General features: G+C 33.6%; 1 protein-coding gene across 2 annotated transcripts; it reads left to right on the top strand.

The window, feature by feature from the left end:
• The first annotated feature begins 396 nt into the window (after window positions 1-396).
• LOC115448891 (ras-related and estrogen-regulated growth inhibitor) lies at window positions 397-6,654 on the top strand. 2 transcript variants are annotated; one of them, XM_030176491.2, is made up of 8 exons: window positions 397-621; window positions 2,975-3,080; window positions 3,167-3,346; window positions 3,863-3,999; window positions 4,079-4,237; window positions 4,761-4,913; window positions 5,330-5,483; window positions 6,255-6,654. In XM_030176491.2, the coding sequence occupies exons 3-8, from the start codon at window positions 3,220-3,222 to the stop codon at window positions 6,494-6,496; spliced, it is 972 nt and encodes a 323-aa protein (XP_030032351.1). In that variant the 5' UTR covers window positions 397-621; window positions 2,975-3,080; window positions 3,167-3,219; the 3' UTR covers window positions 6,497-6,654. The 2 variants fall into 2 exon arrangements, with proteins under 2 accessions (XP_030032351.1, XP_030032350.1); XM_030176490.2 differs by lacking the exon at window positions 2,975-3,080.
• The last annotated feature ends 18,498 nt before the right edge of the window (window positions 6,655-25,152 follow it).

Below are 25,152 nucleotides of genomic sequence, written 5' to 3'. Positions count from 1 at the left end.
TATTCATAGAAGCACAATGGATGGTGTGCCAGTCCTAAACAGGAGGAATAGAGATTAGGAAACGAAGGACATTTGAATTTCTGAAAATCTCACTTACGTTTACGAAATCAACCTTTTGCTTCTCTGCGGTTTTTTTCGAAACACAGGGTACTATGCTGATAGAGGCGGCCTATTTATACTCTACCACCCCAAACTTGTCCATTAACGTGTTCCTTATAAAATATGTCTACGTTTTACATAATTAATATTTATGTATCCACACACATGGATTTCAATCAACACACATTAACGTCTCAGAAACAAAAACATTTCGCCCACGTAAATTATATTAATTCGCAAATATGTCGAGTTCTGGTACTCATTGAGACCTCTCTGCCGAGGAAAGAGAGGAGGAAGTTATGCTCATTCGTGTTTTACTCGCGTACGAACGTGGCCGCACGCTACTGATCTACTTACGAGCTTTTTAATGTGCATGTTACGTGTATACGTTTGCTTTCAACACATCGTTGTAATAAAAATTTAAACGGGATTATACAGTGCGAGACACAAATACCCAACTATTTCTGAAGATTGATTTTTTCCGTTCAAATAGTAAACTAAAAGACGTGTATTCAATGATATGTGAGTATTTTAGTTGTAATAACCCCGGCATCTCTACATGTATCGAGCTTAGCACCTAACATTTGGTTTCAGCGATGCGATATTTTTACGAGTAATGTTTTCTGATAATGTGGTTAGGTGGTACTTGTGTAGATCCTTATAAATACTCGTAAAAATGCACGTTGGTTACGTATCACAAAAAGGCTGAATGTTGAAGTTTACAACAAAAATCCTATTGCGCAAAAGTAAAAATGCAGGGGCGTCAAGATATTCGACATTTTTTTGTTCTTAACGCTGTAGACGAAAATAGCTTTTGATCTTTAATATTTTTCTTGTTATGACTGCTATGACCAGTGCAATATGAAAATACCTAACAAAAGCGTTTAAAAAGTTTCAAAGAAATGTTTAATAATATGAAAATGTTAACACTTTTATCGTTTCGTTTTTATATCAATGCATCACGATAATTTTAGGTAACTTCAGAAAGATAATTCATTAAATTAAAAAGAAAATATTTCCGAAATAGTAGTGGGTCGCTCACTTGAGCCACTTTATGATATAAAAAAAAAGTATCTAAGGAAGAAAACATTAACTTAACTCGAAGATAATAGTATAAGCTTTAAGCGATAGAAGATAAATACCTACTCTGTAAGTCTGAAGTCATTTTGTGCTATATAAGTTGACAGTAAATGTTCGATGAACAACTCTACTATATATTGCAACTAAAGTTAGTCGTCTTCCCCGACAGGTAACATTTTTTTGGGTTGCCTTTTCGGTATAGGTAGAGTCGGCCGACTCTACCTATAACAAAAGTAGCTAAACAGTTTAAAAATTTTAAAACGCTCATACACATTAACTGCAATCAAAAAGTTCTTTTCTTTATTTAAAATAAATTACATAACACTTTGAACTTTACTTTAGCAAAGTAAACACTATTGTTGACAAGACAAAAGTCTAAAGGTGATTTGAAATTATTTATTTCTTCACCAACTTTTGTGGCTGACTGTACATAAAAGTTTATGCAAACGTTTGTGATCAGCGTACCTATAAAAAACATTTTACTTTATTATAATGAGACTAATAACCAAACTACCATACGCATTTCCCTTGAATTTTATTTACCACATTGTGGATTACAAAAATACTTCAACTATTAATATATTATTTTGTGGTCTCCTAAATTATCTTAGCTAAAATCATCCTTTACCAATATTCTCAAACGTGATATCTACAGGCTTCTTTAACAATTTGCATTTTTCAACTGCTAGGTAGCAGAATATAAATGTAAATAAAACTTTAATAGGTAAATCTGAGGAAATTAATGCTTATAATTTGGATTTTCAAAACCAAACACGTTAAAAATGAATAACTGCTCAACTTCGTACATCATCAGCCACATAAAGACCACTGCTCAACATAGGCCTCCCCCAAAGATTTCCAGACGGACCATGCGAAAGCGGTCTGCATTCAACGTGTTCCTGCGACATTTATCAAGTCGTCTGTCCTCTTCCAGGTTAACCTTGCTAATAACCTTCGTGCTGCACTGGATCTTAATATATTCCTGAATCTATCCTTACTCTATAATACATAAATAAACTGTACTTATTTAAAGATATAAAAGGAATCTTGGATGGATTCAGGTTTTAAAACCAAACAGTGAGCATAATGAGCTTTGGTGAAACCAATATGATGGTAAGGTCCATAAATAAGCCACGACTTTTATGTTGATTATTGATTATAAAATTCCTTTGTAAACCAATGTGTTCAATGGAGTATTTTCCAAGATCGTGCCAAATGTGAAGAGACGTGGCTGACTAAAATAATGAATTGTGTTTATATTTAGACATACATAAATAGCGTAGTTCTCGTACTGTACCTACAATATGTACATGGGTACCTGCTGGTTAGTATAGTTGTAATCTGGTATGAAGAGTATTGGAAAATCAACAAAGCCCGGCTTAAAAGTCAAACTAAAAGAAGTAAGCATGTTTTTACATAGGTTCTTCCTTAATTCGATCTCAAGAATCCTTTAAAGTTTGGAGAAGGCGACGGTAGACTTTTCCATTGGGCGTTTCATACTTTTGTAGGGACCACAAATTAGTTAAAATATCGAAATAATACTAAAAGAAGTACAATTATCTTTTTTTAACACAATAGGCCTCTGTGGCGTAGGTACTTAGTTGTGTTGCGTACGCAGTACGAAACAGCTCTCCGGTCCCGGGTTTGAATCCCGAGTCGGGCAAAATAACTTTGAGTTCCTCTGCTCAGTACGAGACCGGAATTTGGAATTTGTGACAATATGGCTGTAGACACGGCCCAACGCAAATCATGTGACCTATCACACTTTTGCCTAACGTACTTACCCTGGTTGCAGATAGTACATCGTTTTTTAAATAATAAATCCATCGGAATTATTGGCGTACCGAATAATAAAATTGAAATACAGAGACGGTATGAATGAATCAATAAGACCACAAAAGGTATTAATTAAACATCTCACACTAAGGGCGAATGAAGTGATTTCTCGACGTTTAAAAAATGTTGAATTATCATTTTTTATTTACAGGTACCTACATTTAGTATGAGAAACCAATTTTGTTTTTCTGAACAATAAACAGAATGGCAACCATTATGGCTGTAAACACTACAACGTCACCCAAGAATTCGCTCGCAAAATTTGTATTGTCTCCTAAAACACGACCTTTCAAAGTCATGGTATTAGGACAATCGGGGGTTGGAAAATCAGGTAGGTACGCTGTTATTTTCTAACTCATTTACACAATACTAATTACTTTTTGTTTTAAAATTTATATACAGAGGGAACTTTTAAGGCAGGAGAGTAAGGGCAGCTACTTTTAAAATCGCCGTAGCTGCAAGAAATCATCTTTTGGTTGTCCATTTTGAAAATATGTATTTACAAATATTGGAAACATGTACAGTCAGCAAAAACATGGGGAAATTTATGCAAAAACTATTTTTGATACTAATTGATCTGGTTGCTTAAAAGTTATAAGGAACTTAAGGTTCAATGGTATTATTCAAGATTTGAGTACTTTAAAAATTGGAAAAAGTTTTACTATATATTTTGTAGGAAATGCGATTCCAATTCTCTTTTAAAGATAACAAAACTTTTATTCGGGGGCGATTAATAAAAAAAAGGAACTTAAGGAAGGTGCTTTTACTACCACGTCCCAAAAATACACCTGTATAACTTTAAGTATACCTACTTTTATGCAATTCAAACTTATTTCTTTTAATACAGCCTTAGTAGTTCGATTTATAACACGAAGGTTCATCGGCGAATACGATCCTAATTTGGAAAAAATATATGGTTTCCAAACTGTAATAGATAACGAGATGGTATATTTCGAAATACTGGATTCTGCAGGAGATTCACACGTAAGTTGATTACTGCCGGCGTTAATGTATTTATGCGACATGGTGTATCAAAATATATTTTGATTTATATTTTAAACAGGAATCCGAATACGCAAACCTGGAAAGCAACATAAGATGGGCAGAAGCCTTTATTTTGATGTATTCAGTCACAGACAAATGCTCCTTCGACGAGTGTCACCGTCTCAAATTTCTTATTAACCACAACAAAAGACGACGTCGACTTACATCATCTATGAGGGTAGATGTTTCAATTTTATACAGGAACATTATCATTTATTTAAATGTTTATTGTAAGCTTTACTCCTGCGCAAAAATCTTTACGTAGATACTATGCATCAAATGTATATAGGTACTTATCAGTTTTATCTATGAATGATATTTATGAGACGATGAGATTCTCACGAAATTGTAAGTAGTATGAAGGCTTCAGTAAATAGGCTACAACTAAAATGGCTTAATAAAAATATAACCCGTAATTTATCAATAGCGTTTTAGGCGGTCGGAGTCACAAGCAAAAGTTCTTATCTACTACGAATATCAGATGTTATTGGTAATATACTTACCTATTTGTAAAAGCCTCTTAATAAAATATAAGATACAATATAACCAGTATTGGACTACTATCTAAATGAATTTCATACTCGAATAAATTCGCCCTTCAAAAGGATATTGTGAAAACAGGTCATTGTTGGCGAATAAAATGTTTGCGACAAAATTTAGGTAGTAAACTAAAGTATAGGTAAATCACGATTTACTCCCAGGATTGCGTGCTTGAGACACCGGTAGTATTGGTTGGGAACAAAACCGACCAGATTGGAGACCGCATGATCACTATGGAGGAAGGCAAACGACGAAGCAAAGAAATCGGCTGCGTTTGTTTTCACGAAATCTCCGTGAGAGAAAGTATCGATCAGGCGAGTAAACTATAGAGATTTACTAATTATATTGCTAATACATCATATAGAAAAACATAATAATATATCAATTTTCGATGATCTCTATTATATATAGTGTATTTTATATATTTTAGCAAAGGACTTATCAGAACTACCTGAACAATTTATCAATAGGTCTTCGAGCAAATTGTAACCAGGCGCGTTTATCGGTGTGACATAGACTATAGTAGAAAAAAATTTATTAAAGACCTGACAGAACAAAGCATAAGAAATTGTAAATAGCTTTCCTCGTACATTTTGGTTTTGCTTCTTAAAACAAGTTGGCCAACAAGACATTGCCGAAAACCTAATTAGTATTCTGATAATTATTTATTTCGCGTTATAGTAAATGACTTATAGGTAATATTATTTTTACGATCTGTTTTATGGCACAGGTATGGGGTGTGTTTTGCGACGCACGGCGTTTCTGGCGTGTGAGTAATAAATGGACTCGCGGCAGGACCGAAGGAGAAATTCACTCTATCGCACTGGGCCGGCCATTGTCTAGAGCTGCATCCGACGCAACTGCCGATTTTAGGACTCCCTTTTGTTAGTAAATTTACCTATGATTATGTATTAACAAGTAGACAATTAAAATTAGTCCTTCACATGTTTTTTTCTATTCCTCTACATAAGTAGATTATATTATTACATTTAACCTTTAATTTTGGCATATACATTTGAGTTTGGCGACTGAATAGTAAATCATTCTAACTAATAATACGTATACAAACATAATTTAATAGTTATACGAATTGCAGTTATTCGAGTTATGTTATTGTCTTAAAACTGTATGTAGAGACATCTCTTTCGAGCTGAATAATAAAAAGAGCTTCAAAACCTGGCCAGCAGTGAAAATATAGGTATTAGAGAACACAAAAAATATTCGCGTTGAGTTGAGGAAATGTTCGTACTTTTGTCGTCCCTAAAAAACTATAAAACCAAGCAAGCAAGCTGAAAAGCTGTAGAGCTGATACTCCAATAAAAAATGTAAAGGGGTGAAAAAAATATTTTTATTTTATTGATGGTAGGTATCGCCGCAATGTCTATTTCTACTCACAGAGTGCTCACAGGCAGAAGTGAGCATGACTTATTGTGTACCGGTTTGAAGGAAATTATAGCATGCGTAAATTATAAAGCTGAACATTTTTTAAGTGTCAAGGTGACGAGAACAGTGGAGTGCTACGCAGTTCTTTATAATTCAATTTCTATATGATGTTGCTACTGTTTATAGGTGTTCATATTGCTTACCATAGAGCAAGCGGCATGCTCATCTCATCATTCAATTAAAATAAAAAAAAATATGCCTGGTATTTTCAGGTCGGCGCTGGACAGAGATGGAATTAGACGAAGAAGACGAAGTAACGTTCGAACGTAGTGACTCTACATCGTCGTCGGGACAATCGGAGTGCTCTGAGGAGTTCAGAGCTCGCGCCAGCACAGACTCAAGGCTACCCCCGCGCCCCTCCAGACCACGACATCCCCGCACAGTTAGAACTTTTGCTCCTCCCGTTAGAAGAATGAGCGTTGCTATGAAGGGGAACAATACCAGCTCATATTGAATTTTATAGACGACGCAGTAAAAGAAAAATACTAAGATATGATTGCATATCTAAATAATACGTATATTGTATCCATCCATATCTAACTATACAATTTTATAATGATTTCTTATGTTTACGCAAATGTTAGACATTGAAATAAAACTATTTACGGATTTTATCGTGGTTAGGTATTTATATTATTATTTTCTCCCGACGTTTCGAAGACTTTGCAGCCTTCATGGTCACGTCCGCCCCCTGATATAAATAACCGCGATAAAATCAGTAAATAGTTTTATTCCAATATACAATTTTAGCTGAAAGCCCTTAAACGTCTTACTAAAATAATGTTGGTAGCTCGAAGATTACCTACTTAAAACCTTAAATAGATAGAGTTGTCTCGCCCTTATACGTGAGTATTGCGCATTTTTCTATTACATGTTTTATAAATGGCCACCCAATATAAATTTCCTTTTCTGTGACTACTCTGTATGGAAATGTAAGTGCAGTTTGGTGTACATACTTAAATTCTTTCGTAACTCTACATTTATACCCACTACTAGTTAATTTGGCACAGTTAAATGTTTTTGCAAGTTGTAAATGAACCTCATTCAAATGCTCAATTTAAGGATGATTTTTGAGAACACAAGAAAAAGTATTACTATACCTGCGACTATTTTAACATTTTCTAAAATATGTATTAAATTACCTACATTATCAAAGGAAGCTTGTCATATAAATAAGACAACTCTGAACAACATTTACAGAAGACTTCTGCTTTGCCAATGGCCAGCGAAATAAAAATGAAACTAATCACATTTGATAAGCTGTAAATTGACAGCCACAAAATACGAATATTCATGAAAATGTCGGACCTTTCACCACTAAATCAATTTATAATATAACTTATATAGCTTTATTATGTATTTTGAATACAATTGTTAATATTGAAATAAGGATTGATTTATAAAATTTTATATTATTGATAGGTATTACCTAGATTAAACTAAATATAATCGTCTGCATAGACAAATTAAGTAGTTGAAGATAGGAAGGAATATATAATTAAACTTAAGGCGATACCTCAAGGTCCATTTTCATACATTTTGTTTCGGCTTTAATCTGGGTAACTAAACAAGTATTGGCAAGTAAAGAATTTAAATTCACGTCTAGTTAGTGATTAGTTCTCGCAGTTGAAAGAAAAATGTAAAAATAATTAATAATCATGGATATTTCTGCCTTTAAAATTTCGTCATATTAAATTTTAAAGGCCGAAATATCCATGATTATTAATTATTTTTACGTTTTTCTTTAAACTGCGAGAACTAATCACTAACTAGACGTGAATTTAAATTCTTTACTTGCCAATACTTGTTTAGTTACCCAGATTAAAGCCGAAACAAAATGTATGAAAATGGACCTTGAGGTATCGCCTTAAGTATAAGTATTTTATATTTACAAAAAAGGGGGCATTTGAGACACCATGTCATCTGGTGGTAAGTCAATCCACATACTAAGATGTTTTTATTACATAGATACGTTGTCCGAGCTCAATACTGGCAAGACGAAAGTAAGGCAATTCCCCGACGTTCACTTAGTCAACCTCGAACCACTGTTGTGGCTAGTCGGCTTACTACCTATTTGTATTCTATTAATTAAATGCCTTCTCGTGTTTTTAGACGATGTACAAATTATACAGCAACTATAAAAGAAAAAAACGTTTCATTTCATGTGTAAGTATACACTATTTAACTTATTATTTATCAAATAAACCGAATGAATTTTATTCGACTGTCATGGCGACGGCGCGGCGGTCGACGCTCGCGTCATGTCAATGCGAGCTGCTAGGGGAAGATGGGTAATGACTGTCTCAGGCCTTATAAACCTACTATTTCTGTTTTATAATATAATAACACGGTATGAAATAAAATCATGTAATAAGTAATAGTTTAATTTAAAAAAATACATCAAATACTTGTAAATATTTACGGTTCGATCATTTCCTAGAGAGTGACATATACGTAACCAAAAATAATGTTAAAAATCACATAAATGCAAAAGGTCACATAATCCTTCCTAATGTAAAGGATATTCAAATTATTAAAAATCGGATTTTAAAATCGTTTGTAAGTTGTAACGACGTATTTCAGTCTTTAAATGTTCATTCCCTAGAGCAACACCCGACGTTTAATCATAGATTACACCTTATCCGCGCTGTTATAGATAAATTCATTAATGTTCGCATACATTTCGCACACAAAACTAATATAGATTGTAAAACTGATTATAAAAGACAAAAAAGAATAAATTAAGTTTGTTTGAAGTTATATAAAGTAAACACGCTGGCGCTAAATAACTAGAGTTTTATGATGGAGACGATGATATATTATATCTTAAAGAATTTTTGTATACCTAGTCTTACGTACATAGAGCATTTAAAGCAATTAATATATTTTTTTTTATATAGTTCACCTTACTGTCTAAAATAAATGTTTCTCTGCTCACACAATAAATTGTTTTATTAAAATGAAGTGTCCAATTTTCCCCAAATTTCTCTGATTGTAGGTCACACGCGCTTTGGCCAATGAGCGTGCGGCACTAAAGTTGTTACGTAACTGTCGATGTATATATATCCTTTTCTAACGAATGTATGCTGCATCTTTTTATTCCTTCTTCGAACCAATTTGTAATTATATGTATAGGTACGTGACTATAGCACATAGTGCGCCGTTTTTTTGTGCCATTTTGTTAGTGTATGCCGCGTCTATTTGTAAAACGTCATTGTCCACATACAGAGCAATTGTCATCTTTGTGTCAACTTATAGCTTTTTACGGGTGGATTCTCGCTATGAGATACCTATGGTCCAAACCCAATCTTAAACGTTTAAGCATTCCATGATAACACTAAATTTCTCACAGACCTACATACTGAGGTTGATTGTTATTGTAAACAACATACTTATATTATCATTAATTGTATTAATTGTATAGGTACAATACAAACGAGTGTTTTTATTTTCATTTGCATTTTATATAACGGCAACTGGATTATATTTATTTATTGCCGATTATCAGTTAGAATCGCGCGTTAGCACTCACGCACGCAAAATTTATGTCTCCTCAATTTTTATTCACAAAAATAGTCTACAGTGTAAATTTTGACTTACAGTTTACATTAAATTGTGTTTTATAACTTGAAGCAAACTGTGACACATTGTGTTAAAAAACTGACCAATATACAGTGAGTTTGAACTAATTTTATACACAAATAATTTCTAATTAATCATCGCGGACGCCATTGTTTACAACTTAACGCGGCGACCCGCGAGTCGCGGCTCATCGGCGGAGACAGTGCGCATCTATCTCTTTCGCACCCTTGTATTGGCTCGCAGTGCATTCATCCTCGCATCGATAACACGTATTTAAACATTTACAACTTTTTTTGCTTCGCCTGAGCTTTCTGCAACGATTAGATTGTTTATTGCATATAAAATAAATGTTATCAACTCATACAAAATTAAATAATATCCTCCCTTACCACGTGTACTTAAAATAACAAATGGAGCCTTCAAAAAATTCTGCTAAGCCTAATTCAAAATCGCAACATAAAGTGCCTAAGAACCTGAATACACCCGCGAGCCGACTAACCATTAACTCCTCGCGCACTAAAGAGAACAGTTCTGATTATAATACGAGTATCGAACAAAATATAAGCCCAGGGTTAGTCTCAGGAAAGCCCGAAGATTTAATTACTGTAGAAAAGATCCGTGAAATATTAATAGAGGAGCTAACTGCAGCTCGAAAAGTTGATCGTGAATATATGACAAGTCAGCTCCGAGCAATACAGGAAGATATTGGATCTTTTCGTGATGCGATGAGTTTTTTTAATATACAATTTGAGGAATTAAAGACTGAACTTAACCAAAAAACAGCTGTAATTAGCGAACTACAGAAAGAAAACGAACATCTTAAGGGAAATATTAAGGATATCTCAGGCAGGCTCAACACATTAGAACTCCATTCTAGGAACTGCAATATTGAAATTAATGGTATTCCCGAGAATCGTTCAGAAAATTTGATTGATACGGTTATACAGTTGACCAAAACAGTAGAAGCCCCTTTGATTGCTGAAGACATCCAACTCGCCACTCGAGTAGCGAAATCTAATCGAGACAGCGATAAACCACGAGCAGTGATTGCCAAGCTGCGAAGTCCTAGACAACGTGATCTCATTCTGTCCGCCGTATCCCACTACAATAAACGGAATCCAAGCAACAAACTTAACTCCCATCATCTCGGGCTTGGAGGTACCAAGAAACCTGTTTTCGTTGCAGAGCATTTGACACCTGCCAATAAATCTCTGCACGCTGCGGCCAGAAAGAAAGCAAGAGATCTGGCGTATAAATTTGTCTGGACTCGTAACGGACGCGTGTATTTAAGAAAGGACGAATTTAGTCAAGCAATATTAATTAAAAATCTAGAAGTATTGACCATAATATCAACTTGAACGTACGTAATTAATATATATAAGCAGTTATATATATAAAACATAATATAATTATAAGATATAACTTCACAGAAAAAATATTTTGTTTCCCTAGTTTGCTTAAATTTAGATTTTTAATTATAGTTAGATAGAGATAATAGTAATTTATGTTTAATATATATTATCAGAACGTTAGAGGCTTACGAACTAAGACTGACAATTTTTTAAAAAATGTTTTACAAACTAACTTTAATGTGATTGCTTTGACAGAGACATGGTTAAATGCCAATATATCCAACAATGAGCTAATCGATTCTCGGTACACTGTTTACCGCAAGGATCGACAACATACTAGCTCTACTAAAAAAGATGGTGGAGGAGTTTTACTGGCAATTAATAATGAAATCCCTTCGACTCGCATGTCTCAATGGGAATTGGACATTGAAAATATATGGGTTATGCTCGAAATAAACGCCAATAATATACGTAAAAAAGTAGCTATTTGTGTTGTGTATCTTCCTCCGCCAGTAAAGTCGGAACTTTTGATCAAGTTTTTAGAATCTGTTGATACAATTTTAAATGAGGCAGATAACATATTGCTTATGGGGGACTTCAATCTTCCACTGATTAACTGGTCTAAAGGACCAGATAATTCCTTCATGACACCGTCCAACAATAATTCTGGGTTAGCGTATAATCTCATAGATTTTATATCATTAAATAATTTGTATCAATTTAATAGTATTAAAAAACTGCGATGATAGACTTCTCGATTTAGTATTAAGTAATTTGAATAACATAAGTGTAGAGACACCTACTGATTTATTGAGCAACTTAGATAACAGACACCCACCTTTGTTAGTAAACATTAAATTTAATAATGTAACACCTATGCGCAAACAATATCGTACCGATTATAACTATTTTAAGGCTAATTATACAGTTATACTTTCACATTTGAAAGCCATCGACTGGCAAGCGGAACTATGTAATTGTGATAATGTAAATACAATGGTTGCAAAATTCTATGAACTCGTAAGAAATATCATTAAACAAACGGTACCTAAACGAAACATTAAAAAGAACAAATATCCTACTTGGTTTAGCAATGCACTAATTCAACTTTTGGCTGAAAAAGATAAAACTAAAAAGCGACTAGATATATTTAACAATCCTCGTGACAAAGATGATTACCATAGACTCCGAAAGAACTGTCATAAACTGTACGACATTTGCCTCAAAAACTATAAAAATACTATAGAAACAAATTTACCAAAGTGTCCAAAAATATTTTGGAGTTATATAAAAAACATACGAGGAACTAAGTCGTATATCCCTGCAAATATGGAACTAAATAATCAAATTGCGAAAACCAACATTGAAGCTGCTAATCTATTTTCTAAACATTTTTCTTCTGTTTACAACCCTAACATGAACAAAATATTATCCTCAACTACTAATCAACCCCAGGAAAATTCTCAACTTATAACAAATTCTCTAACTAAACTCAGTTTCACGGAATCTGATATTCTTAAAGCCCTTAAAAAACTAGACACTTCGAAAGGTGCAGGACCGGATAATATCCCTCCTCTTTTTATCCACAGATGTAGATCTGTTCTTGCTCTTCCCTTGAGTCTCATTGTTAATTGTTCCCTCAGCGAGGGTAATTTTCCTAATGAATGGAAGAAAGCACGTATAGTCCCTATTTATAAAAAGGGTGAGCAAAACTCAGTTAAAAACTATCGTCCAATCTCAATCCTCAGTACTTTTTCTAAAATATTTGAATCCCTTATCTGTCCAATACTATCAAAATACATTGATAGTCAATTATCAGACTTCCAACACGGGTTTCGAGCGGGTCGATCCACCAGCACTAACATGATCTCATATGTCTCAGACCTCTCACAAGAACTAGATAAAGGTATACAGGTGGACTCTATATATCTTGACTTTTCAAGCGCATTTGACAAGGTCAGTCACTGCTTACTGTTGAAGAAACTAGACGCCTGTGGCATAGGAGGAACATTGCTCACTTGGTTTAAGTCTTACTTGTCTGAGAGAACTCAAACAGTATCCGTTAATGGAGCCGAGTCACAGGCTTATATCGCACAATCTGGTGTCCCACAGGGATCGCACTTAGGCCCCATACTATTTTTGATATTTATCAATGACATCACGCTTGCTATTAAACACAGCAAAATATCTCTCTTTGCCGATGATATGAAGCTTTACAAACCAATTAATGATCGCAACGACACGATTCTCTTACAGACAGACTTAAACGCCATTTGTTCTTGGTGCAATATGAATGACATGTCACTCAATATCAATAAATGTTTCCATATAAGTTACACCCGTAAAAAGAAACCATATGATACTAGCTATGAGCTTGTCGGGGTCTATCTTCAGCATGTAAATGAAATCCGTGACCTCGGTATTTATATGGACAGCAAACTTAATTTTATCTCACATATTAACAAAATAGTCGCTAAGGCGGCTCAGATGTTAGGATTTGTAAGAAGAAACAGTAAGGGCTTCAAACCGCACACCAAAATTATATTGTACAATGCATTAGTCCGCAGTCATCTAGAATACGCAGCCACAGTTTGGAGCCCCTTCTACAGCGTGCACTCACAACGCGTAGAGAATATACAGAGAGTATTTACACGACACCTGGCTTTTCTCACTCCTGGCTTTTCACATAGATCTCCATATAATCTACGGTTGAATAAATTTAAAATGCTATCGCTCACTAATCGTCGTAAACTCCAGAACATGTGTCAGCTTCATAAGATTATAAACGGTAAAACTAATTGTAACCATATACTCGAACGTTTCAGCCTTTCAGTTCCGCGAAATCACCCACGAACTCCAACTCGCAACATTTTTTATACTCCATTTTCTAAAACTAACTTGGGTCTTCAATCGCCCTGTACTAGAATCTGCAACCAGTACAATCACTTTTTAATAGATTGTAAGGAATTAGACGTGTTCCATGACTCTTACCCGATCTTTAAACGCAAGATTTACGAATTACTTTCATAACCCTCACAATTACATGGTTTATCTCATATTATTTTTTATTTTTTTGTCATAGAAGTTAAGTTTTTGATTTTGTTTTTTATATTGTATCTGTAGTTTAAAAAATTGTTCATTATTATTAATATTATGTGTACCGTATTGAGGCCCCATAAAAATATGCTACTCGCTGAGTGCTGTGGCGAATGTTATGTACGCCGTACTTGTTGTACATATCAGTAATTATTGTTTAAAACTAGTGTAACTATGTGTAACTGTTATTATATGTACAATGTGGCAGTGCTAATAAATAAATAAATAAATAAATCAGTCTTACTTATAAACTTGTTTTAGGGAATTGCTTAAATAGCTGTCAAAAATGTCACCGGTTTCCTAGTTAAACCCTCAGAACAACAACAAGTTTTAACCTTATTAAGAGGCAAGATGGCGAGTTTTGAGTTACAGCTGATCGAGTAAATTTGTGTCTTAACTAAGCATAGCTTTACGAATTTTTATAAGTATGACTGATTATTGTCGATTTTAATATTTTTATTAAACATATAACAATAAATACAATACATAATGTTGCGTAAATCTGTATTTATACATATAAGTAAAATTGAGTTGTTACATGTTTGTGATAGCATAATACCTACTTAATAAGCCTTTTCACATTTTTGAATTTAATGTTTTTATTAAATTTCTACAACGAAAATAATACTACCCACTTTAAATATTATACGTATCTCCAGTTTAAAATACTATCATAGAGCCAAGATAACCAGGCCGATAGATGGCAAATTGTAAAATTACTTATAGAACACTTGTATAAATATACCTACATATACAAAGTGTCCCATAAATATTTTCACGTTTGTTTTGTCTATTACACAAAATAGACGTGTTGTAGATTCCACTCCAGCCGGCCTAGCATGCGCATCACGAGATATCTCGAGAACGAGAGTAGACAAATTGTCGATGTCGATAAATATCTCGTTTTCTCTAACATGCGCACCACGATCGACAAATTCCTCGTTGAAGACATAAGTTTACTCGTGAAGACAAACCGATGTTGCCCATTGAAATATATATTCTAAACATTTTATTTTCTAATATAGCTACAATGGTTTTAGTTCATTCAATTTTTATAGATCTATGATCCAATTAGGTTTTTTTGACGTTTTATGTGACAGTTTATGTCATAACAAAGAGCAATATATAAATAAAAAACGTAAATAAGTAAACAAATTCAAAATTAATAATAATATTGTACAATATAATAAGGATTCTAACACAAAATAACAGCTCCGCCCTATTTTGGAGTACGAAGTAACAAGACACAAATCAAATAAAATCTAATAAGACAATTATTTGTACGAGTATATGGTGCCCAAGCCGGACTTTACCTCGGGTGACTACGCCCCGCCGTGAGAACGATGTACCATAATGCCTAATGGAATCAGTAGTCCAATCGGGAAGGAGATGGCTGTGGCTTTGGGCCTCACAAAATACCCAATTGATGTAAGTATAGTGAAACAATAACCTTATTAGCAAAACACCAATGTTGTAAGTTGAACTTTGCAGCCACAAAGCTCAAGTTTGTTCTTATTCGATGGTAATTGATGTTTTTTAGTATTAGTGTTTATTAAAATATGAAGTAAGTATATATTTTCTTTTTGTTTTAGTTCCGTGAATCAAGTGCCTCTACATTCATTGGAATGTCCCCAGCCCAGCAGTCAACACCATGTTGAAGAGCTTACCAAATACTACTCCCAAAAAGTTTTTTGTTGCTCGGTTTGAACTTAATACTTTAATGAAAATATGTATTTTTATAACCAGTTTATTTAAGAAAAACTACATTTTTAAATACTTAATATCATGTATATATATTTCGTTAGGTATCTTTATTTATACACTAGATAAAACATCTGTATGTTAGGAAATTTGGTTCTGTTCTGTTGTGTTCTTGTTCTGTTGGTTTAGGAAATTAATAATATAAGTAAACTGCAGCAATTACTTGAAAGTGCAATTTCTGTTTTTTGTAAGTGTTCATAGTATTTCATTACAGTAATTGTAGGAAATTTGTTGTATAACAAGTTATTATGAAATATTCTATTGTTGCCTAAATTTGTGTAGAAGATTTTGTTGTAATAATGAAAACTATCTTGATATTTAAAATGTGAATATAATAAAATATACATTATTTACATAGGAAAATATCTATTTATTATAATTGAGGTCATCCTGCTTGTGAGACACTTGCAGGTACTGATAATTGTACAGGTTCTTCTCACATATGATGGTCATTTATAATAGTTTCCTCCATTGGAACACTGTAACATAAAATACTGCATTACCTACAGTTACTTAACAATAGTAATATAATGTGAAGTTGTACCAGTGGTAAAATAATATAGTCAAACAACTATTTGAAATAGTGTATAACCATATATCCATTATTGTTAAGTCCATCAGTATACAATCAGTGTAAATGAAGTTTTTAATAAAGAAATAAAGCAAGATATTGTTTGTTCATATTGTTAAGTTGCATAGTAATAGTATCTTCTCCGATACCTGGCATTCACATTAAGAGTTTTGCTGTTTGAATCCATAATGTGACATTTTTGGTAACATATAGGTACTAGTTTTGCAAAACTTTATGGTAAAACAAGTTACTCATTTGTATTTGTAGTATTAAAATAAACAAAATTAAAACTGCAATTAATCTGATTAAATAGCTCTTATTACCTCATTGACATTTTTTTGGTAACATATAGGTACTAGTTTTGCAAAACTTTATGGTAAAACAAGTTACTCATTTGTATTTGTAGTATTAAAATAAACAAAATTAAAACTGCAATTAATCTGATTAAATAGCTCTTATTACCTCATTAGTTGGCACACTAATTTCATTTTTATGAAAGGTAACACGCTATGTATTAATTGTGAAGATATTTCTCAAAGTACAGTCATTTTTATTTCTATTAACTCTAATAATTAATTAATAGTACATTACCAGTTGAACCTTGGTGTCGCAGGCATCCTTCCTCATATTTTGATATTGTGCACTTTGTGGCTCATTAGGAGGTACTATTTTTCTATGGGTACAATCTAAGAGCCCTAACATACCTTGCACGTAAAATTCACGCGTCTCACCTAAAAAAATAAAAATGATTCCATTATCTATAAATCAAAATACTTCAATTGATATTAAACTCAGCTACTTATGTAATTAAGTATGTAATAAATATATTCAATTACCTTTAAACGGACGGCTATGCCTTTGGCTTGAGACTCCAAATCGGGAGCAAACTTTTCTTTAATATCAATGCCATTCGTTTTGTAGCAAAGGGATATCATAAATCAATTAAGTATAATATGTCTTCTTTCCACTTTACACGCCTCTCGTTTGTCGTATATCGATATTATTTTACTATAGTAAGATACCACCATCGCGTTTTAACGAATAAATTAAATTGATAATTTTCTCGGTTTATCTCTTCGTACAATATCAAAGAAGACAAATATCTCGTTTACATGTGTCAAAAAACGATAAAATTATTTGCTCATGTTAGGGTTTGTAGACAAAAATACCACAGATTAATAAAACATTAATTTTTCTCTACTTTTCTCGTGACAAGTCGAGAAAATGAGCGCGCATGTTAGTGTCGGTAGACATATAGAGATAAACGACAAAATCACGAGAAAAAGTGTCGACAAAATTTTGTCGTCGTGCGCATGCTAGGCCGGCTGAGCGGAAGATATCTTACGATTGTTCAGGGTTTCGCAATTTTCCCGCTATGAAACGTTTTATAGGAGCGAAGTTTGCGTGTTGCGTTTTAGAATAATAATGAATCGGAGAATTTTCGACAAGTCTGTCAAAAAAAAATTACGTGATTTAAATAAAATTCGAAGCTGCTACAATTTCCTAAAGTAACCGTTTTGGGCTACACTATGGAAGCACGGTATCATCGGCGCGTACTTTATGTGGATGACTGAAACTACACAGTCAATGTTAATTTGGAACGATATATGGAAATTTCTTAATGACGGCTGTACAAAATTCCACAGGCTGCGCCTAGAAAACTTGGTTATAGCAAGAGGGAGGGTCATCACACACTTCGAAAACTTTGAATCTTTGCCATAATTGTTCGTAATTTCTTACTGAATAAATTGATAATTAAAAAATAATTTTAACAAAAACTTAAACTGCCTTCAAAAACCACTCAAAACCAAAAAATAATTTCACATAACAGTTATTTATATATTGGATACCAATTTTGGAGTCGGTGCCTAATTAAAATTGCTAGTTAAGCTATATTTGTTGCATAGTCTATCTATGAGCTACATTTCTTTCAAGTCAATTAAAAGGAGTAGGTTCGCGTTTACTACTAACAAACATACGAAGTGAAAGGTGTAATACCAAGCACATGTATGGTGTTTCATCTTTTTCTTTCCTCTTTTTTCGGGGCAGGGAGTGTAATATACCCACATTTAACCAGCTATATGTAACAGGGGAAGAATTTGGGTAGTCTATAGTTCACAAATTTAAATATTTCCTTAATAGCTTCCATTTGCTGTGCTACGGCGGTGCGTTCATCTCCGGTGACGATCTGACTTGCTGACTTTGTACGCTGGCAGCACATTGTTTTCGTATATTTGTTAATGTATTTATCTAGCTTAACTAGCAATTTTAATTAGGCACCGACTCCAAAATAGGTATCCAATATATAACTGTTATGTGAAATTATATTTTGGTTTTGAGTGGTTTTTGAAGGCGGTTAAATTTTTGTTAAAATTATTTTTATTTTTTGCTTTTTTGTGTTAGCAAAAAATAGACCGTCTCGATGGCATGGTTGTGTTTTGCTCACGATACGACTATCGCGCTGAGGAGTTACACCCCTGAGTACCACTGAAAAGGGGAAAGGTGTGATGCTATATACATATACATATATATATATATATATATATATATATATATATATATATATATATATATATATATATATATATATATATATATATATATATATATATATATATATATATATGTATGTATATATGTATGTAAGAAGTAGAAGAATGTAAGAAGTTTAAGCGAACCTAACGCAAAAACACAACTGATATATGTGGCTCACAGTACAACTATCGCGCTGTGGTGTAACACCTCTGCCTACCCCTGAAAAGGGGAAAAGGTGTGATGCTATATATATGTATGTATGTAAGAAGAAGATTCAAGCGAACCTAACGCAAAAACACAACTGATATATTTGGCTCACAGTACAACTATCGCGCTGTGGTGTAACACCTCTGCCTACCCCTGAAAAGGGGAAAAGGTGTGATGCTATATATATGTATGTATGTAAGAAGTAGAGTCCACTAACAACAACACAAAAACACAACTAATGTGTTTCGCACGCAGTATGACTATCGCGCTGAAATGTTACACCTCTGCCTACCCCTGAAAAGGGGAAAAGGTGTGATGCTATATACATATATGTATGCATGTAAAAAATAGAGTCAATTAAATCCAACCAAAAAACACAACTGATATGTTTCACACACAGTACGACTATCGCGATGAAATGTTACGTCTCTGGCTACCCCTGACACGGGAAAAAGGGTTTATGCTATATGTATAAGTATGTGAGAAGTACAGTCAACCAAATTCAATGCAAAAACATAACTAAATACGTCACAAGAAAGCTAAATTTCGTTTTCTAAGCGATTTCGTTTTCTTGGACGACATAATTATTCTAGTTTTTTAATTTTAAAACCAAACTACCGAAGCGATGTTGAAAAAAATTTGATGGGACCAATCTGGAGAGAAATACTTTCGAATAAAAAAAGATTTTTCCAAATCGGTTCATAAATGAGCGAGTTCTGCCCGAACTCGACGATAATCGATTATTTCGTATAGGAATACATCACATAAGGCTTTATAGTATTAATCCCACGAGCTCGAATGATTTAAAAGAAAATATCGGACAGGAAAGGAATGCAATCATTGTAAACACCTTGCGCGCAGTTCTCCTAAATTTCACTTCGATTAGTAAAACGGTTCACATTTGGAGATTGGATATAATTTTTATGACATAAACAGAATTTCAATAATACCTAATAGTGTTTCTTATTATATAATAAAAAAAAATCAATATTATTTTTGGGACACCTGTTGTACCTAAACGTCAGGGCCCTTATTCTGTATGATAGTGTAAACGCGTAACGCGGCCGTGTCATGTTATCTTCGAGAAATGTGCGTGGAATGGTATTCTGTAAGCCAAATTTCTATAGTCCTAAACATGAGGCGTTGTGTTACGTGTTTGTTACGCACTGTTAAAATAACGTGCGGAATAGAGAATAAGGCCCCAGGTAACCGCATCTCCACATCGCAATGATTTAAAATTTATTTGAATCTATTATATATTAAATAATAATATTGAATCTATTAAGTACGTGTTCGTCCAGCCTTTATATCCAACCGATTAACTATTTTCTTCCATGAAACATATTGATGCACAGTTTTTTTTTCAGAAAGCATTGAAAATCACCTAGTTTTCACTATTTTCAATGTAATCTTTTTTGAGTTTAAACTCAAACGCACTAAGTAATTTTAACTCCACTTTATCCGCAAAATAGCAACCAGAATGGGGTGCATCTTTGACATAAAAAAATCCAGATTAAATCCAAAATCGTCATAATTGTTTTCGAGCTTTGCGTTGCATTTTTTTATAATATTTTAAAATGTACCTATTACGCACGTTTTTGACAAAAAGAAAAATAAATGAAAAATATCTGAAAACAACATTTTACTAATTTGTTTTTATAAACATAGTTGTTTTGAAATGCAAACTTTTTAATATCATCAAAACCAGCCAGGTACAAGTAGTACAGTCAAAGAGATTTTAATACAATTTTATACATACTATATACGAAAAGACCTTTTCCCTAACCTATTATATATGCTTTTCAAATATTTTTGTACATTATCAACACATTGGTGCGGAGTAGAATGGGTCCAATAGTATTTATGAATTTGTAATAAAATATTGTCATTGTAATGAAACCTCATAATTGTACCTATTTTGTAGGTAACTTTAAGATGAATATGTCTACTCAGTTCAGATAAACTCATGGATTAGAGACTATTATTATTATTATGAAGCCTTATTCAAAACTCTAGAATAAAGTTTAATAAAATAAGTTATTACTTTACTTATAGTATTATAATTATGAAAGTTTATAAAATGTTAGAATGCGTTGTAGAAGTAAACGCAGTAACCGTTGAATGGATTAAGCTGAACTTGGGCATAAGGATAGCTAGACAATTTCCTAAATTAAAATATTACTTACCTACTTTTTATTTTTGGTAATTTGATTTCGTAGGAAATATATGGATTTTTTCTTAAATTTTTAAATAGATAGCGATGGTTTGTACAAAAGGAGCTATGGGTCGTTACAGTAGTTATGATCCTTCCTCGAGCGAACGGCCGTGAGCGCTTTTAATATGCATTTAGATCTTTTTAAAAAAATTACATACATAACATCACGCATTTTATCCCCGAACGGGTATGCAGAGGCGCAACTAGGGCACCCACTTTTCGCCAAGTATGTTCCGTCCCATGATGTGATAGGGGGCGAAGCCTATCGCCATATCGGGCACAAATTCCAGACTCCGGGCTGATACTGAGCAGAAAAACCCAAATATCACTTTGCCCGACCCGGGATTCGAACCCAGGACCTCAGAGCGCTATTGTACCGGACGTGCAATACAACTACGCCACCGAGGCAGTCAATTTAAAAAAATTAAACTACCAAAATATTACTTATTCAATTGTCTGTTTAAGAGTGTTGGTTGTAAATTAATAAGACGCGTACTTTCGGGGAAGATGGGTCTTGTATTAGCTCCAAACCAAATTTCATTACAATTCGTTCCATGGTTATTGAGTTTATCGCGTCCAGACAGACAGACGCGGTGGGGGACTTAGTTTTAAATTATAATATGTAAGGATATGAATTAAAGGGCGATAGCCTAGTTGGGAGAACTTTCTAAATATCATTGGATTGGATGTAGATGTAAAACAGGCACTTGAATAGCCTAAGCCTATATTAAATTCAGAATAAGTTGGGGACTAAGATAACATTTTATTCTTTGTGAAGCACAAGAGTCAAAATAAGTGGAGTAATATTGGTAAGTCTATTATTTATTTAGGACATCGCTGAATACATTCACTCTACGAGCATACAGTAACAAGGTCCTGTGACTAAAGGAGGTGGCAGCCACAGCAGTTGCGGAACAGAAGCTATAGGAATAGGTACCTACCTATTCCTATAGGCACCTGCCTATAAAGCATGAATGTATAATAAGTAAGTGACTAATTGATTACAGAACACAACCAAATGGTTGTAAATACAAAATACACCTGCTTGTCATTATGAATTTTTTAAGGACTCAGTATTGTTATACATAGGTCTGTAAGTACCTACATATTCACTGTCAGTTCATAGAGTGCAGTGTTCGACGCGTGCACTTGCATTAGACTTCAACTGGGAGTTGGTCAAGAGAAGCATTAGTGGATAAGTTATAAATAGATTGCGTTGAGTAGTGGGCCGCGAGTTGTGAACCACGCCACGACCCGGTTACATTAATCCCTGCAAGTAACGGTCCTAATATCCTGCGTTACACTCTAAATTGGGCTCGGTCACTGCAAGTGTGTTACAAATATTAGACACAATTGGATCCTTCTTAAAACGTATTGCCAAAGTTATTAGTATTAGAACATGATATTAAATTGATCAATTATAGTACCTACATAATGCCAGTATTATTAATATAATGCAATTTATGATCGGCTGGGAAGCATTATGACTAAGTATGTTATGACTTATGAGTTATTAGGGTCAATCACAAGCATGTTGCCAAGCGGGATAAGTCACTTCATATATTTTATATTTATTATATAATATGTAAGAATTGACATATAAATAGAGCATACAGTAGCAGTATTTATCTAAATGGAAACACTAAGTAATTGCATAAAATTTAAATATTACATTTTACTTACGGAAACAGATTTTAATACTGGACGCATGTTTTTCGCATTGATTTAAGCTTAAATAATAATATGTTAAATGCAACATGGGCAGTTGATTACCTACCGTATACTAATTATGTGTATCCATTGAACTCTACAAAATGTAGTAAGTAAAGAACGGACATTAGGTGGGAGTACGAGATTTACTTGAAAGTGTCTAGGTCTTAGTCCATCACGATGGCCTAATTAGCTAATTTCACCCACTTCCATGTTATTCCATATTTATATACCAACCTGCTCTTACCTTCTACTTCACACAGGTATAATTTACCTTTGTTTTTACATGATCAGTCAAACTTACAAAGATAATAATTTTCAAAGAATCATTTTCAACTGTCGATAAAAACCAGCCCTATATATTATGTAATTATATATTCGAATTAAATTCGTTATAATAATCTTGCAATGCAACATATTTCCTCTCCATTCGCAGACAAAAGGTAATCTATACTATTATATAAAGCTGAAGAGTTTGTTTGTTTGTTTGAACGCGCTAATCTCAGGAACTACCGGTCCAAACTGAAAAATTCTTTTTGCGTTGGATAGCCCTTTGTTCGTGGAGTGCTATATGCTATATATCATCACGCTATACTTAATAGGAGTGGAGCAGTAATGGCTAATCTCAGGAACTACCCATTCGAACTGAAAAATTCTTTTTGTGTTGAATAGCCCTTTGTTTGTAGAGTGCTCTAAGTTATATATCATCACGCTATGACCAATAGGAGCGGAGCAGTAATGAAACATATTGCAAAAACGGGAACAATTTATTAGTTTTGAGAGCTTCCGTTGCGTGCGCTGCGTAAACGGTTAGAGTTATGTAACAATGATGTATGACGGGATTGTTCCTCTTAAAAAGTTCTAAAAAATATATTATAAAACAAAAGTCCTCCACTGCATCTGTCTGCCTGAACGTGTTAAACTCAAAAACTACCCAACGTATTAAGATGAAATTTGGTATGGAGACAGTTTGAGACCCTGGGAAGAACATAGGCTCCCGGGAAACTACTACTTTTATAACGGAAAACTTTAGCCTGAAAAACTTTATATCGCGGGCGGAGCTGCGGGCAAAAGCTAGTGTAATCATATTTGTCTCTGAAGAATGTACAAATTGCTCTTCATATTTACAATAAGAGTCAAGTTTACAAAGTAAAATTTTACTCCACAACACACATCAGCACATACTTATGATTTCACCTGCGTATCTACTATTTTCCTCATTTTAAATAAAATAACCATAAAGGTTTGTTTAGTTATTATATAAACATGTAAAAATAATATATATAACTCTACACGTAACTAAAATAGTAATCTATACATGCGGTGTATCATTGTGACCTTATGCAACCAGTAATATTCCATCAATTTATATTTTCTGCTTAGAGGGTACGAATCTCATATAAAGCAATTATCTTCTCTCTCGTGTATTCACGGATCATTTAAATTTCAATAAGTACCGTAATTGTTTCTATAATTAAGCATATTGTTACACTTGTAGGTAACACAAATAAGGAAGTCACGCTACGACAACTCAACAAATACGAGCATACCACTGACACTCAAGACAACTTTAACTCAAGATATTAAAGCTTCTACTTATTTAAAAATGCATTTAGATAACTTAACCATACAAATTCCGTACCTAAAAATAATTGTACCAAATATTCTTAATGATATCGTAGGTAAAATAAGGAATATGTCTAAATACGTCTTGTTGAGCAATATCTATCACTTAGTTGCAATTAATGAGACGTTGTTTATTAGCTGGTATAAAACATGATCTGGCCTTGTCAATCCTATTCGAGATTGCAAGCAATCAAATAAATCATATTCTATTTCTATTCTTGTGAATACGATAGCTGTCCCGAATTACAAACAATGTAATTGGGACAGTGGTAAAAAGACTTTGTTAAGTTTCGAATCCTTAACACTACATTGCCGCACTGTATTTACCTAAAACTGCATACGCATATAATCTTAGTGACGCGAAGGGTCTGTCCGAATATTTTTTACAACTAAAGTCGCGACAAAAGCTTCGCGTTTTCTCATAGACAGAACTTAACTACCTTCTCGGAACTATG

This window comes from Manduca sexta, chromosome 22 (assembly GCF_014839805.1).
Source record: "Manduca sexta isolate Smith_Timp_Sample1 chromosome 22, JHU_Msex_v1.0, whole genome shotgun sequence".
NCBI lineage: Eukaryota > Metazoa > Arthropoda > Insecta > Lepidoptera > Sphingidae > Manduca > Manduca sexta.
The sequence above is the reverse complement of the archived record's forward strand: the minus strand, read 5'-3'. Positions and strand labels throughout refer to the sequence as shown.